Source organism: Eschrichtius robustus, chromosome 15, assembly GCF_028021215.1.
Source record: "Eschrichtius robustus isolate mEscRob2 chromosome 15, mEscRob2.pri, whole genome shotgun sequence".
NCBI classification, from domain to species: domain Eukaryota; kingdom Metazoa; phylum Chordata; class Mammalia; order Artiodactyla; family Eschrichtiidae; genus Eschrichtius; species Eschrichtius robustus.
Genome location: NC_090838.1, coordinates 90,814,701 through 90,830,997, shown reverse-complemented (window position 1 = coordinate 90,830,997; position 16,297 = coordinate 90,814,701). Strand labels below are relative to the sequence as shown.

The following is a 16,297-nucleotide window of genomic DNA, read 5'->3' as shown; positions in this document are numbered from 1 at the left end:
AGTGGGATTGCTTGATCATATGGTAATTCTATTTTTAGTTTTTTAAGGAACCTCCATAGTGTTCTCCATAGTGACTCTATCAATTTACATTCCCACCAACAGTGCAAGGGTGTTCCCTTTCCTCCACACCCTCTCCAGCATTTGTTGTTTGTAGATTTTCTGATGATGCCCATTCTAACTGGTGTGAGGTGATACCTCATTGTAGTTTTGATTTGCATTTCTCTAATTAGTGATGTTGAGCAGCTTTTCATGTGCTTCTTGGCCATGTGTATGTCTTCCTTGGAGAAATGTCTGTTTAGGGCTTCAGCCCATTTTTGGACTGGGTTGTTTGTTTCTTTAGTATTGAGCTGTATGAGCTGTTTATATATTTTGGAGATTAATCCTTTGTCCATTGATTCGTTTGCAAATATTTTCTCCCATTCTGAGGGTTGTCTTTTCGTCTTGTTTATGGTTTCCTTTGCTGTGCATAAGCTTTTAAGAATCATTAGGTCCCATTTGTTTATTTTTGTTTTTATTTCCATTACTCTAGGAGGTGGATCAAAAAAGATCTTGCTGTGATTTATGTCAAAGAGTGTTCTTCCTATGTTTTCCTCTAAGAGTTTGATAGTGTCCGGTCTTACATTAAGGTCTCGAATCCATTTTTGAGTTTATTTTTGCATATGGTGTTAGGGAGTATTCTAATTTCATTCTTTTACATGTAGCTGTCCAGTTTTCCCAGCACCACTTATTGAAGAGACTGTCTTTTCTCCATTGTATATCTTTGCCTCCTTTGTCATAGATTAGTTGACCATAAGTGCATGGGTTTTTCTCTGGGCTTTCTATCCTGTTCCATTGATCTATGTTTCTGTTTTTGTGCCAGTACCATATTGTCTTGATTACTGTAGCTTTGTAGTATACTCTGAAGACAGGGAGTCTGATTGCTCCAGCTCCGTTTTTTTCCCTCAAGACTGCTTTGGCTATTCGGGGTCTTTTGTGTCTCCATACAAATTTTAAGATGATTTGTTCTAGCTCCGTAAAAAAATGCCATTGGTAATTTGATAGGGATTGCATTGAATCTGTAGATTGCTTTGCGTAGTATAGTCATTTTCACAATATTGATTCTTCCAATCCAAGAACATGGTATATCTCTCCATCTGTTGGTATCATCTTTAATTTCTTTCATCAGTGTCTTATAGTTTTCTGCATACAGGTTTTTTGTCTCCCCAAGTAGGTTGATTCCTAGGTATTTTATTCTTTTTGTTGCAATGGTAAGTGGGAGTGTTTCCATAATTTCTCTTACAGATTTTTCATCATTAGTGTATAGGAATGCAAGAGATTTCTGTGCATTAATTTTGTATCCTGCAACTTTACCAAATTCACTGATTAGCTCTAGTAGTTTTCTGGTGGCATTTTTAGGATTCTCTATGTATAGTATCATGTCATCTGCAAACAGTGACAGTTTTACTTCTTCTTTTCCAATTTGTATTCCTTTTCTTTCTTTTTCTTCTCTGATTGCCGTGGCTAGGACTTCCAAAACTATGTTGAATAATAGTGGTGAGAGTGGACATCCTTGTCTCGTTCCTGATCTTAGAGGAAATGCTTTCAGTTTTTCACCATTGAGAATGATGTTTGCTGTGGGTTGGTCATATATGGCCTTTATTATGTTGAGGTAGATTCCCTCTATGCCCACTTTCTGGAGAGTTTTTGTCATAAATGGGTGTTGAATTTTGTCAAAAGCTTTTTCTGCATCTTTTGAGATGATCATATGGTTTTTCTTCAATTTGTTAATATGGTGTATCACATTGATTGATTTGCGTAAATATTGAAGAATCCTTGCATCCCTGGGATAAATCCCACTTGATCGTGGTGTATGATCCCTTTAATGTGTTGTTGGATTCTGTTTGCTAGTATTTTGTTGAGGATTTCGCCATCTATATTCATCAGTGATATTGGTCTGTAATTTTCTTTTTTTGTAGTTTCTTTGTCTGGTTTTGGGATCAGGGTAGTGGTGGCCTCATAGAATGAGCTTGGAAATGTTCCTTCCTCTGCAATTTTTTGGAAGAGGTTGAGAAGGATGGGTGTTAGCTCTTCTCTAAATGTTTGGTAGAATTCACCTGTGAAGCCATCTGCTCCTGGACCTTTTGTTTGTTGGAAGATTTTTAATCACAGTTTCAATTTCATTACTTGTGATTGGTCTGTTCATATTTTGTTTCTTCCTGGTTCAGTCTTGGAAGGTTATATCTTTCTAAGAATTTGTCCATTTCTTCCAGGTTGTCCATTTTATTGGCATAAAGTTGCTTGTAGTAGTCTCTTAGGATGCTTTGTATTTCTGCGGTGTCTGTTGTAACTTCTCCTTTTTCATTTCTAATTTTATTGATTTGAGTCCTCTCCCTCTTGATGAGTCTGGCTAATGGCTTATCAATTTTGTTTATCTTCTCAAAGAACCAGCTTTTAGTTTTATTGATCTTTGCTATTGTTTGCTTTGTTTCTATTTCATTTATTTCCGCTCTGATCTTTATGATTTCTTTCCTTCTGCTAACTTTCGTTTTTGTTTGTTCTTCTTTCTCTAGTTTCTTTAGGTGTAAAGTTAGATTGTTTACTTGAGATTTTTCTTGTTTCTTGAGGTAGGCTTGTATAGCTATAATCTTCCGTCTTAGAACTGCTTTTGCTGCATCCCATAGGTTTTGGGTCGTCGTGTTTTCATTGTCATTTGTCTCTAGGTATTTTTTGATTTCCTCTTTGATTTCTTCAGTGATCTCTTGGTTATTTAGTAACGTATTGTTTAGTCTCCATGTGTTTGTGGTTTTTTCCCTGTAATTCATTTCTAATCTCATAGCGTTGTGGTCAGAAAAGATGCTTGATATGATTTCAATTTTCTTAAATTTACTGAGGCTTGATTTGTGACCCAAGATGTGATCTATCCTGGAGAATGTTCCGTGCGCACTTGAGAAGAACGTGTAATCTGCTGTTTTTGGATGGAATGTCCTATAAATATCAAGTAAATCTATCTGGTCTATTGTGTCATTTAAAGCTTCTGTTTCCTTATTTATTTTCCTTTTGGATGATCTGTCCATTGGTGTAAGTGAGGTGTTAATGTCCCCCACTATTATTGTGTTACTGTCCATTTCCTCTTTTATAGCTGTTAGCAGTTGCCTTATGTATTGAGGTGCTCCTATGTTGGGTGCATATATATTTATAATTGTTATATCTTCTTCTTGGATTGATCCCTTGATCATTATGTAGTGTCCCTCCTTGTCTCCTGTAACATTCTTTATTTTAAAGTCTATTTTATCTGATATGAGTATAGCTACTCCAGCTTTCTTTTGATTTCCATTTGCATGGAATATCTTTTTCCATCCCCTCACTTTCAGTCTGTATGTGTCCCTAGGTCTGAAGTGAGTCTCTTGTAGACCACATATATATGGGTCTTGTTTTTGTATCCATTCAGCAAGCCTGTGTCTTTTGGTTGGAGCATTTAATCCATTCACGTTTTAGGTAATTATTGATATGTATGTTCCTATGACCATTTTCTTAATTGTTTTGGGTTTGTTTTTGTAGGTCCTTTTCTTCTCTTGTGTTTCCCACTTAGAGAAGTTCCTTTAGCATTTGTTGTAGAGCTGGTTTGGTGGTGCTGAATTGTCTTAGCTTTTGCTTGTCTGTAAAGCTTTTGATTTCTCTATCAAATTTAAATGAGATCCTTGCCGGGTAGAGTAATCTTGGTTGTAGGTTCTTCCCTTTCATCACTTTAAGTATATCATGCCCCTCCCTTCTGGCTTGTAGAGTTTCTGCTGAGAAATCAGCTGTTAACTTTATGGGAGTTCCCTTGTATGTTATTTGTCGTTTTTCCCTTGCTGCTTTCAATAATTTTTCTTTGTCTTTAATTTTTTCAATTTGATTACTATGTGTCTCAGCCTGTTTCTCCTTGGGTTTATCCTGTGTGGGACTTGCTGCGCTTCCTGGACTTGGGTGGCTATTTCCTTTCCCATGTTAGGGGAGTTTTTGAGTATAATCTCTTCAAATATTTTCTCTGGTCCTTTCTCTCTCTCTTCTCCTTCTGGGACCCCTATAATGCAAATGTTGTTGTGTTTAATGTTGTCCCAGAGATCTCTTAGGCTGTCTTCATTTCTTTTCATTCTTTTTTCTTTATTCTGTTCCGCAGCAGTGTATTCCACCATTCTGTCTTCCAGGTCACTTATCCGTTCTTCTGCCTCAGTTATTTTGCTATTGATTCCTCCTAGTGTAGTTTTCATTTCAGTTATTGTATTGTTCATCTGTTTGTTTGTTCTTTAATTCTTCTAGGTCTTTGTTAATCATTTCTTGCATCTTCTCAGTCTTTGCCTCCATTCTTATTCTGAGGTCCTGGATCATCTTCACTATCATTATTCTGAATTCTTTTTCTGGAAGGTTGCCTATCTCCACTTCATTTAGTTGTTTTTCTCGGGTTTTATCTAGTTCATTCATCTGGTATATAGCCCTCTGCCTTTTCATCTTGCCTATCTTTCTGTGAATGTGGTTTTGTTCCACAGGCTGCAGGATTGTAGTTTTTCTTGCTTCTGCTGTCTGCCCTCTGGTGGCTGAGACTATCTAAGCGGCTTGATGGGAGGCTCCTCAATTTGTATTTTTTATTGCCATTTTGTTAATTGTTTTGGATTTGTTTTTGTAATCTTATTTTTCCTTTCCTCTTTTGTCCTCTTCTCTTGTGATTTGTTGATAATCTTTAGTGTTGTGTTTGGATTCTTTTTTCTTTTTTGTGTGTATATCTATTACAGATTTTGGGTTTGTGGTTACCATGAGTTTTCAGTATAGCAGTCTCTGTATATACATGATTGTTTTAAGTTGCTCACCTCTTAATTTTTAATGCATTTTATTTTCTTTAATTTTTATTGGAGTATAGTTGATTTACAGTGTTGTGTTAGTTTCTGCTGTACAGCAAAGTGAATCAGTTATACATATACATATATCCACTCTTTTTTAGATTCTTTTCCCATATAGGTCATTACAGAGTACTGAGTAGAATTCCTTGTGCTATACAGTAGGTCCTCATTAGTTATCTATTTTATACATAGTAGTGTGTATCAAATGTATTTTAAATATCCAGCATTTGTACTCTCCTGCTCTCACAATTACTGTTTTTCATATCATATTTGTGTGTGGATGATTCCCTACCTTTACTGTATGTTTGCCTTTCCCATTTCGTTAATTGTCTTGTTTCTAGTTGTGGCCTTTTCTGCTTACAAAAGTTCCTTTAGCATTTTGTTGTAAAGCTGCTTTGGTGATGCTAAATTCTTTTAGCTTTTGCTTGTTTGTAAATCTTTTGATTTCTCTGTCAAATCTGAATGAGAACCTTGCTGGGTAGAGTATTTTTGTTGTAGGTTTTTCCCTTCCATCACTTTCAGTATATCATGCTGTTCCTTTCTGGCATAGAATTTCTGCTGAAAAATTAGCTGAAACCCTATGGGGATTCCTTTATATGTTTGTTGCTTTTTCTTTGTTGCTGTTAATATTTTCCCTTTATCTTCAATTTTTGTTAAATTGATTACTATGTGTCTTGGAGTGTTCCTCCCTTGGTTAATCCTGTATGGGACTCTGTGCTTCCTGGGCTTGGATGACTGTTTCCTTTCCCAGGTTAGGAAGGTTTTTAGCTATTATCTCTTCAAATATTTTCTCAGGCCCTTTCTCTCTCTCTTCTTCTGGGACCCCTATAATGCAAATGTTGGTGCATTTGACCTCGTTCCAGAAGTCTCTTAGACTGTCCTCATTTCTTTTCATTCTTTTTTCTGTTCTGTGGCAGTGATTTCCACCCGTCTTCCAGCTCACTTACTGTTTTTCTGCCTCATTTATTCTGCTATAGATTTCTTCTAGTGCATTTCAGTTTTTGTATTCTTCAGCTCTGGTTGTCTCTATACATTCTAACTCTTTGTTAAAAACTTCTTGTAGCTTCTCACTCTGTGCGTCTGTTCTTTTCCCGTGTTCTTGGATCATCTTTATGATCAGTACTCTGAACTATTTCTTGGGTTCATTGCATATGTCCACTTCACTTAGTTGTTCTTCTGGGGTTTTATCTTGTTCCTTCATCTGGAACGTATTTCTCTGCCTTCTCATTTCATCTAAATTTGTTTGCATTTTTATGTATGTGGGAGGTTAGTTATGTTTCTCAAACTTGGAGAAGTGGACCTCTGTAGGGATTGTCCTGTGTGTCCCTTCAGTACACTCCCTTTCTTCACCCAAGGGCCAGGGACCAGCTGGTCCCAGGGTAGGTTCTGACCTGTGCTTGGGGACTCATATCCACAGGCTGCAGGACTGTAGTTTTCTTGCATCTGGTGTCTGCCCCCTGGTGGGTGAGGCTCGTCTAGAGGCTTGTTCATGCCTCTGGGTGGGAGGGGCCAGTGTCTGCCCACTGGTGGGCAGAGCTGGGTCTTGGCCTTCTTGTGAAAATGTAAAAGTCTATACAGTGGTTGCCCTTATCAGTTTTTGGACTGGTAAACGGTTCATAAGAAGACTCACATTTTAATCCATCTTAGGAGCAAGCAAACAGATGGAGTACAGCTGAGGCTACAAAGGGGAATCAGCCCTCATTGGTTAGCTAATGGTCTCTGACCTCCCCAGGCAGAAGGTGTCCTCACTCTCTTTGGGACCTGGGAGTGTGCAGGTAAACTCAGGAGAGGGCCGGCAAAGAAACAGATTTGAAGGAGAACGGTCAATACCAGGTTTTGACAATTTATTGGAAAATAAGTACAGTCCATTGATCAGTGATATGTGCTGTACATGAATCTGGCATCTTACTGTATAAAAATATTTGGTATCTGCTGCAGAATTATACAAACAAGTTTAAAAATAACCCTTCATCATTAACCAGTGCAAATATAATTTATCAAAAATATCATTGAAAAAATGGCTCAATACCCTTTCTTTTATTGCAAATAAAATAGAGGCAGAAGGGGGAAAATAAAAATTCTGCTAAGCCAGTTTTAACGGCTGGAAATGAAACACTTCATTGCATTTGCAAACTTAAACAGTTAGGCTGACCAGAACAAACAAAAAAATTACCATCAGATAATACAGTAAAATCTAATTAATGGGGAAGGCCTGAAAGGAAGAGGTTAGAGGAAACCCTAAAAGAGATTTTCAAAAATTAAATAAGATAATCTGCAGACATTTTTAAACAATAAAGCACTACACAAATCTATGTTATATGTGCAAATTACTTCTGAAGGCACCTCCGACAAAGAGACACACCCACACCTCTCCTGAAGAGAGCAGGGCTCCTAGCTGGAGACAGAAAAAACTTCCCATAAAATGACAGCCAACAATAAGTACAATCAGACTGAGAAAAAGAGAGCAAGTGCCTTAGGGCAGTTTCTTGGGGCAAATCTCTTGGAGGAAGTGACTTGGAGTAAATTTTGAGTTTCAGTAAAATTCTGGTCAGCTGGAGAAAATGTGAGGAGAATTTCCAGTCAGAGGAGACAGGAAAGAGAGGCAGAGATGGAGGGGCACTGGGGGCAGGTATGAAGGTGCACAACTTGGGATTCACAGAGCAGGACCAACAGGGGTCCAGCTGTGTTGGGGTGGTGAGATGCTAGTGGGAGAATGTGGGCTTTAGCTCCTGAACCAGGAAGAGCCGGTGGAAGTATTCTAGTCAGGGCAGGATGAGATCAGAGCAGCATCGTGGGAAGGCTGGTTCATCTGGGGCCGTGTGTGTATGACAGAGTATAAGGAGGAGGTGACTTGGAAGTTGTCCTTCCAAAGAAGGGACGAGTCAAGTAAAATGCAGAAGAATAAGGTAGAACCGAATGGTCATTCCAGGGGGAAGGCATTAAGAGGTGGATCAATTCTTTGCAACTCTTTCTCTTGAAATTCTCTCTCTACTGCAGAAAGCTAAGGTTATTGCAAACCCTTCTAATACTGGAGAATTCCTTTGTTCATTGAAATGACAGTTTTAAAGGTCTGTGAAGGGAAATTCCATCTTTGGAAAGTGACTGCCAGCTGTCAAGGGGTATGGGAAATGCAAGGCAAATGGAAAGTTCTCCAAGAATGTGTCTAATTTCCCTGGGAAGTACGGGTCTCACTGTGCCTGCAGCAATGTCCAAGAGAACTGCTCGAGGACCAGTGACCCTGCTGTCCCCAGACTGGGCCACAGCCCTGCCCTCAGACTGTGGGTGACTTCCTAAAGCTGTCTATAGAAGGTATTTCCTGCATGTTCATTCCTCTTGTTTGCTGCCTCAGTGCCTTTTCTCAGCAGTTCAAACATTCAGACAGGGCATCTGCTGCCTTGTTAAAGGACTTCCCAAGCCCTCTGCTCTGAGTTGCCCTGGCCACAGGGCAACTGTCACTACATCCTGCTCCCTTAACAATCCAATTCTAGGTGACCTCAGGGATAAGGGACTACACAGGTGTGTGGTATGACTGTACAAGTCAGTGAGGCCCAGCCCCGCCTGCAATGCCTGAAGACAGGAGTCACCAAGGAACTCTTGGCTAAGCTTCTCTGCTACCCGAGGGGCACGTGGACCTCCAGTGGCCGTTTCTCCTTAGAGTCCAGCTGAGTGGCCGGGGACAGCAGCTTGTGGTTGGCTGAAGGCGGCTGCCGCTGGACTGGCATGTGGTACCTGACCTTCTTCCAGAACCTCGAGTTCGTAGACTGCGACCCTTCTCTAATGTCCCCTGACCAGCGTATGGCCCCTTGTTTCCGCTTAATGAATTTAATGGATTCTGGCATTTTCTCATAGTCTGGGATTTTCTCTAGCTCCAGCAGGACAACTTTAATTCCTTCCTGAATGAGAGCGTTGTACATGGCTATCTGCTCTTCAGATGAATTCCCCAGCCAGCAGAATCCTGATATTTCTCGGGCCAAAATGATGATCAGTCTTCTGCTTTTCTTTATGGTTTCATTAGCAACCTCAACAATGCCTGAAAAACACGAAGCACAGCAAGTAAACTTTCAACTTACAATCATTCCCTCCAGAACCAAAACCCCTCAAGGTTCTTCCCACCCCATGGCCTATGTCTCCTAATGCTCTTTTTTCTTGCCTTACCTAAGATTGAAGGAGTTTCTCATTTTATAGAATAGATCAAAAACTGACCCACAAAAGGTGAGTATTTCATGCACTTTAAGTAGAAATTTATAAACTTTCTTGTTAAACCACTGGATCTGTATCACTCCTATTTTACCATCAGTTGTAAAGTAACTACTGGATCTAACTAGTTAAGTTTTCCAAAACGAAAAAAACTTAGTTAATTGTTGCCCCAACAGAATATAAGAAAAGTAAACACTTTGCATTTAATATGAAAATCGTCATCATGCACCACTTAAGAGGCTCTTAAAATTGTCAAATAAGGGGGCTTCCCTGGTGGTGCAGTGGTTGAGAATCTGCCTGCCAATGCAGGGGACACGGGTTCGAGTCCTGGTCTGGGAAGATCCCACATGCCGCGGAGCAACTGGGCCTGTGAGCCACGATTACTGAGCCTGCGTGTCTGGAGCCTGTGCTCCGCAACAAGAGAGGCTGCGGTAGTGAGAGGCCCGTGCACCGCGATGAAGAGTGGCCCCCGCTTGCCACAACTAGAGAAAGCCCTAGCACAGAAACGAAGACCCAACACAGCCATAATAAATAAATATTTAAAAATAAATAAATAAATAAATAAATTGTCAAATAAGTACACCCAGGTCACAGTCTTCCAGAAAGAGGGAACCCAAGTTTAGTAATTAAATTAGTTTTACAAGACTATTACTTTTTCCATTGCATACATACTTTCCCCAACGTAGTCGTCTCGGCCACTGATGAACAGCTTATATCCACACTGTTTTTCCAAGACCTCAGGTAAGACGTTAAACACAAAAATATCTGAGTTAGAGGTGGACCCTTCCCCAGGGGTCTTTGGATATAGTATGTATGCATCATACGTCTTTCCATCTGAAGCTAAAGAGAAAATGCAATATATTTGGAACCAAAAGAAAAAAAACGAGATTTGGTAAAGTCAATATCGCAAACATGCATTTCATAGTGAATTATTAATTTTGTGTACAATGGTATGAAGCAACAACACCAAAAGTATAATGCCTTTTTAAAGTGTTCATCTCTTACAAGTTTACATTTATTCTGTTTTACTACAAAGTTCTTATATTATTCGATGGTCCCCTCATATGCAAACATTCTTTACCCCTCAGTATGGAACTATCCTTATCTCACTGTTCTCATCTTCCCCAAATGTCTAAGCCCTGAATTCTATCCATTCTTCCTTTTATATATTAGTGTAGTGTTAGTTTTTTGTGAGGTTTAAACAAAAGAGAGAGTGCTTCCCTGATGCATGAAAATTACATCATTTCTTCCATTTGATGGCAGATCATGGGGTGATCTGTGTTCTACCCAGCACAGAGCAAGTCCTCAGCCACAGCTTCTGAATAACTGGATTTATAAGCAGATGCTCTAAATGCCTGTGTATCCCACCATTATGAACACCAGAGCAGTAACTTAGAAAATAATACTATTCAGTCTATTTGGTTAAGAAACTATAATTATGTATAATTATGTTATTTTGTATATGCCACATTTCATTTTAAAATTTAAATAAGACCCCTCCTAGTTAGCTTTTACATCTCTTAACTATCCCAACAAGAAAATACTGCATAGAATACAAAATTGTACCTTTTTTTGGGAGAAAATCATAGAAAGAATCTCTGTACCAAAGCACAATGTCAACCTTGAAGACTTTATAGATGAAAACAGAGCATGTAATTACCAATGTTAACATGACAAATACACCAATTGTGGGCGTCTGGAAATCAGGGGCTACAGCAGAAAAGAGGGGAAAAAATATTAGAACCCAAAGAATTTAAAAATTGAGCATAGCAAATTAAATATTATCATCCCAGAGAAACCATATTTGGGATTGGCCTGTAATCCCAAATCCCAGACAGTATTAACCCATTCATTATCATCTTTTATTAATGAATACTAATGTACAAAGTCATTGAGAATGGATACTGTATAAAAATAAGGTGCATTGTATTAAATTTTCACCTAAGTCTTATGTAATAACATAGAAAAAATACCAAAGACCATAGGATACAGCATTCCATAGGACTATGAGTAAAGTCAGAGTCACTCAAAAGCCTACAAAAGTTCTACAAAAGTAGAAGAGTCAGGTGGAGAAAGCTGAAGACAGGGGGAAAGGAGAAAAGGGTTTAGGGATGCCAGACAGTGTTTCACACTTCCACATCCTCCCAGCTTCACATGCTAGTTATTCATGTGATGACTGCAGAGGAGTCATGTGGAGAGGTAAGGGGGAGGAGAGTAGAGAAAGAAGGAGCCTTCTAAATGTCAGGGGCCAAGGAGGCATCCAGAAAGCTCTGTTATTTTGCTTTTCCAATTTCAGTCATTGATCCATCTGCAGTTGAACTGGCTATCAAGTGGAACTCAAGATATCCGATTGGCCCAATTGATAGTTCACATTTACAGTCTTAATTACTGTCGCTTTGAACAAGATCATGATATCTGAAGCGTAAATCTTCCCGATTTGTCGTTTTTATTCAAGACCACCTTGACTAGTCTTGCCCCTTTACATTTCCAATATGACCTTTAGGATAAACGTGCCCACAACAACATGCCCACACAAATGCACACCCACACCTGCACAAATATTGCTGAGATTTTGATTGGAATTGTTTTGAATCTATAGATTAATCTGAAGGGAGCTAACATATTTATAATACTGAGTATTTCAGTCTTTCAATCCATGGATATTGTATTGTATATCCCTCCATCTATTAGGTCTTTAATTTATCTCAATAATGTATTTTTAGTTTGTATCACAGATTTTGAACAGCTGCTGCTGGATTTATTCCTACATACTGAATATTTGATGCTACTGTAAATGTTATTTTTTAAACTTAATTTCTATTTGTTGTTGGTATTTGCAGTAATACATAGAAATACTATATATAAACATATACACTAGTGATCGTGCTAAATTCATTTACTAATTCTAATAGTTTGTCCATAGGTTCTTTTAGATTTTCTTCCATGTACACATTCATAAATACCGTATTTTAATTCAACTACAAATTATCTTAAAATATTTCACAAACACTTTAAGATTTTTTTATTGAAGTATAGCTGATTTATAATGTCATGTTAGTTTCAGGTGTACAGCAAAGTGATTTAGTTATATATACAAATATGTATATAATTCAGTTAGATATGTATATATATTGTGCATATATATATATTCTTTTTCAGATTTTTTCCCCTTATAGGTTATTACAAAATATTGAGTATAGTTCCCTGTGCTATACAGTATGTTCTTGTTGGTTATCTATTTTATATATATTAGTATGTATATGTTAATCCCAAACTCCTAATTTATCCCCTCCCTCCCCTTCCCCTTTGGTAACCATAAGTTTGTTTGCTATGTTTGTGAGTCTATTTCTGTTTTGTAAACAAGTTTATTTGTATCTTTTTTTTTTTAGATTCCACATATAAGTGATTATCATATATTTGTCTTTCTCTGTTTGGTCTACTTCACTTAGTATGATAATCTCTAGGTCTATCCATGTTGCTACAAATGGAATTATTCTATTTATGGCAGAGTAACATTTTATCGCAAATATATACCACATCTTCTTTATCCATTCATCTGTTGATAGACATTTAGGTTGCTTCCATTGTTAAATAGTGCTGTTAGGAACATTGGGGTGCATGTATCTTTTTGAATTATAGTTTTCTCTGGATATATGCCCAGAAGTGGGATTGCAGGATCATACGGTAACTCTATTTTTAGTTTTCTAAGGAACTGCCATACTGTTCTCTATAGTGGCTGTACCAATTTACATTCTCACCAACAGCATATGAGGGTTTCCTTTTCTCCATTCCCTCTCCAGCATTTATTATTTGTAGATGTTTTGATGATGGCCATTTTGACAAGAATGAGGTGACACCTCATTGTAGTTTTGATTTGCATTTCTCTAATAATTAGTGATGTTGAGCATTTTTTCATGTGCCTGTTGGCTATCTGTATGTCTTTGGAAAAATGTCTATTTAGGCTTCTGCACATTTTTTGCTTGGGTTTTTTAAAATTATTATTATTGAGTTGTATGACTATTTGTGTATTTTGGAGATTAATCCCTTGTCGGATGCATCATTTGCAAATAATTCCTCCAATTCTATAGGTCGTCTTCTCACTTTGTTTATGGTTTCATTTGCTGTGCAAAAGCTTTTAAAGTTTACTTAGGTCCCATTTGGTTTTGTTTTTATTGGCATTACCTAGAAGATGGATTGGAAAAAATATTGCTGTGATTTATGTCAAAGAATGTTCTGCCTATATTTTCCTCTAGGAGTTTTATAGTATCTGGTCTTACATTTAGGTTTTTAATCCATTTTGAGTTTATTTTTGTATAGGGTGTTAAAGAATGTTCTTTTTTTAAAAATTTATTTATTTATTTATGGCTGTGTTGGGTCTTCGTTTCTGTGCGAGGGCTTTTTCTAGTTGTGGCAAGTGGGGGCCACTCTTCATCGTGGTGTGCGGGCCTCTCATTATCGTGGCTTCCCTTGTTGCAGAGCACAGGCTCCAGATGCGCAGGCTCAGTAATTGTGGCTCACGGGCCTAGTTGCTCCGCGGCATGTGGGATCTTCCCAGACCAGGGCTTGAACCCGTGTCCCCTGCATTGGCAGGCAGATTCTCAACCACTGCGCCACCAGGGAAGCCCTAAAGAATGTTCTAATTTCATTCTTTTACATGTAGCTGTCCAGTTTTCCCAGCACCACTTATTGAAGAGATTGTCTTTTCTCCACTGTATATTATTGCTTCCTTTGTTTAATTGACCACAGGTGTGTGGGTTTATTTCTGGGCTTTCTATCCTGTTCCATTGATCTATATTTCTGTTTTTGTGACAGTACCATACTATTTTGATGATTGTAGCTTTTCAGTGTAGTCTGAAGCCAGAGAGCCTGATTCCTCCAGCTGTTTTTCTTTCTCAAGATTGCTCTGGCTATTCAGGCTCTTTTGTGTTTCCATAGAGATTTAAAATTTTTTTGTTCTAGTTCTGTGAAAAATGCCATTCGTAGTTTGATAGGGATTGCACTGAATCTGTAGATTACCTGGGGTAGTATGGTCAGTTTGAAAATATTGATTCTTCCAATCTAAGAACATGGTATATCTTTCCATCTGTTTGTGTCATTTTCAAATTCTTTCATCAGTGTCTGATAGTTTTCGGGGTACAGGTCTTTTGCCTCCTTAGGTACGTTTATTCCTAGATATTTTATTCTTTTTGATGTGATGATAAATGGCATTGTTTCCTTAATTTCTGTTTCTGATCTATTGTTAGTGTATAGAAATGCAACAAATTTCTATGTATTAATTTTCTAACCTGCAACTTTACCAAATTCATTGATGAGCTCTAGTAGTTTTCTGGTAGCATTTTTAGCATTTTCTATGTATAGTATCATGTCATCTGCAAACAGTGACAGTTTTACTTCTTTTCCAATTTGGTTTCCTTTTATTTCTTTTTCTTCTCTGGTTGCTCTGGCTAGGAATCCTAAAATTATGTTGAATAAAAGTGGCAAGAGCTGGCATCCTTGTACTGTTCCTGAGGAAATCTTAGAGGAAATGCTTTCAGCTTTTCAGTGTTGATTATAATGTTAGCTGTGGGTTTGTCATATATGACTGTTATTATGTTATGTTCCCTCTATGCCCACTTTCTGGAGAGTTTTTATCATAAATGGGTGTTGAATTTTGTCAATAGCTTCTTCTGCATCTATTGAGATGATCATATGGTTTTTATTCTTCAATTTGTTAATCTGGTGTATCACACTCATTGATTTGTGGATACTGAAAAACCCTTGCATCCCTGGGATAAATCCCATTTGATCATGGTGTATGATCCTTTTAATGTATTGTTGGATTTGGTTTGCTAGTATTTGTTGAGGATGTTTGCATTTATATTCATCACTGATATTGGCCTGTAATTTTCTTTTTTTGTGGCATCTTTGTCTGGTTTTGGTATCAGGGTGATGGGGGCCTCATAGAATGCGTTTGGAAGTGTTCCTTCCTCTGCGATTCTTTGGAATAGTTTCAGAAGGATAGGCATTAACGCTTCTCTAAATATTTGGTAGGATTTGCCTGTGAAGCCATCTGGTCCTGAACTTTTGTTTGTTGGGAGTTTTAAAATCACAGATTCAATTTCAGTACTTGTAATTGGTCTGTTCATATTTTCTATTTCATCCTGTTTCAGTCTTGGGAGACTGTACCTTTCTACGAATTTGTCCATTTCTTTTTAGGTTGTCCATTTTATTGGCATATAGTTAGTTGTTGTAGTCTCTTATGATCCTCTTATGACACTGTATTTCTGCAGTGTCACTTGTAACTTCTTTTTTGTTTCTAATTTTATTACTTTGGGCCATCTCCCTTTTTTCTTGATGAGTCTGGCTAAAGGTTTATCAATTTTCTTTATTTCTACTCTGATCTTTATGATTTCTTTCCTTCTACTAACTTTGGGTTTTGTTTGTTCTTCTTCCTCTAGTTACTTTAGGTATTAGATTAGGTTATTTGAGATTTTTCCTGTTTCCTAAAAGATTGTATCACTATAAACTTCCCTCTTAGAACTGCCTTTACTGCATCCCAGAGGTTTTGGATGGACATGTTTTTTTCATTTGTCTCTAGGGTTTTTTTTTTCTTATTTCCTCTTTGATTTCTTCAGGTGATCCATTGGTTCTTTAGTAGCACATTATATAGCCTCCACATGTTTGTGTTTTTTTGCAGTTTTTTTCTTGTAGTTGATTTCTAATCTCACAGTGTTGTGGTTGGAAACAATGCTTGATATGATTTCCATTTTCTTAAATTTACCAAGGCTTGCTTTGTGGCCCAACATGTGATCTATCCTGGAGAATGTTCCATGTGCACTTGAAAAGAATGTGTATTCCCTGCTTTCAGATGGAGTGCTCTTATAATTATCAATTAAGTCCATCTGGTCTACTGTGCCATTTAAGGCCTGAGTTTCCTGATTGATGCTCAGTCTGGATGATCTGTCCATTGATCTAAGTGGGGTGTTAAAGTCCCCCACTATTATTGCCTTACTGTCAATTTCTCCTTTTATATCTGATAACATTCTCATTATATATTGAGGTGCTCCTTATATGCTAGGTGCATATATGTTTACAATCGTTAAATCTTCTTCTTGGATTGATCCCTTGATCATTATGTAGTGTCCTTCTTTGTCTCTTGTAACAGTCTTTATTTTAAAGTCTATTTTGTCTGATATGAGAATTTCTACACCAGCTTTCTTTTGATTTCCATTTGCATGGTATATCTTTTTCCATCTCCTTAGTTTCAG

The 16,297-nt window shown here is 37.7% G+C and overlaps 1 protein-coding gene across 3 annotated transcripts in view; it reads right to left on the bottom strand.

The window, feature by feature from the left end:
- Positions 1-6,707: 6,707 nt before the first annotated feature.
- IL1R1 (interleukin 1 receptor type 1) overlaps positions 6,708-16,297 on the bottom strand; it is a 47,163-nt gene continuing 37,573 nt past the window's right edge. For 2 of the 3 annotated variants that reach the window (XM_068564031.1, XM_068564032.1), the window contains 3 exons: positions 10,617-10,760; positions 9,723-9,890; positions 6,708-8,883 (listed from right to left, as the gene is read on the bottom strand). In XM_068564031.1, the coding sequence (XP_068420132.1) occupies positions 8,465-8,883; positions 9,723-9,890; positions 10,617-10,760 (731 nt within the window). In that variant the 3' untranslated portion in view covers positions 6,708-8,464. The remainder of the gene's footprint in view (positions 8,884-9,722; positions 9,891-10,616; positions 10,761-16,297) is intronic. The other variant, XM_068564033.1, reaches the window with a different exon arrangement.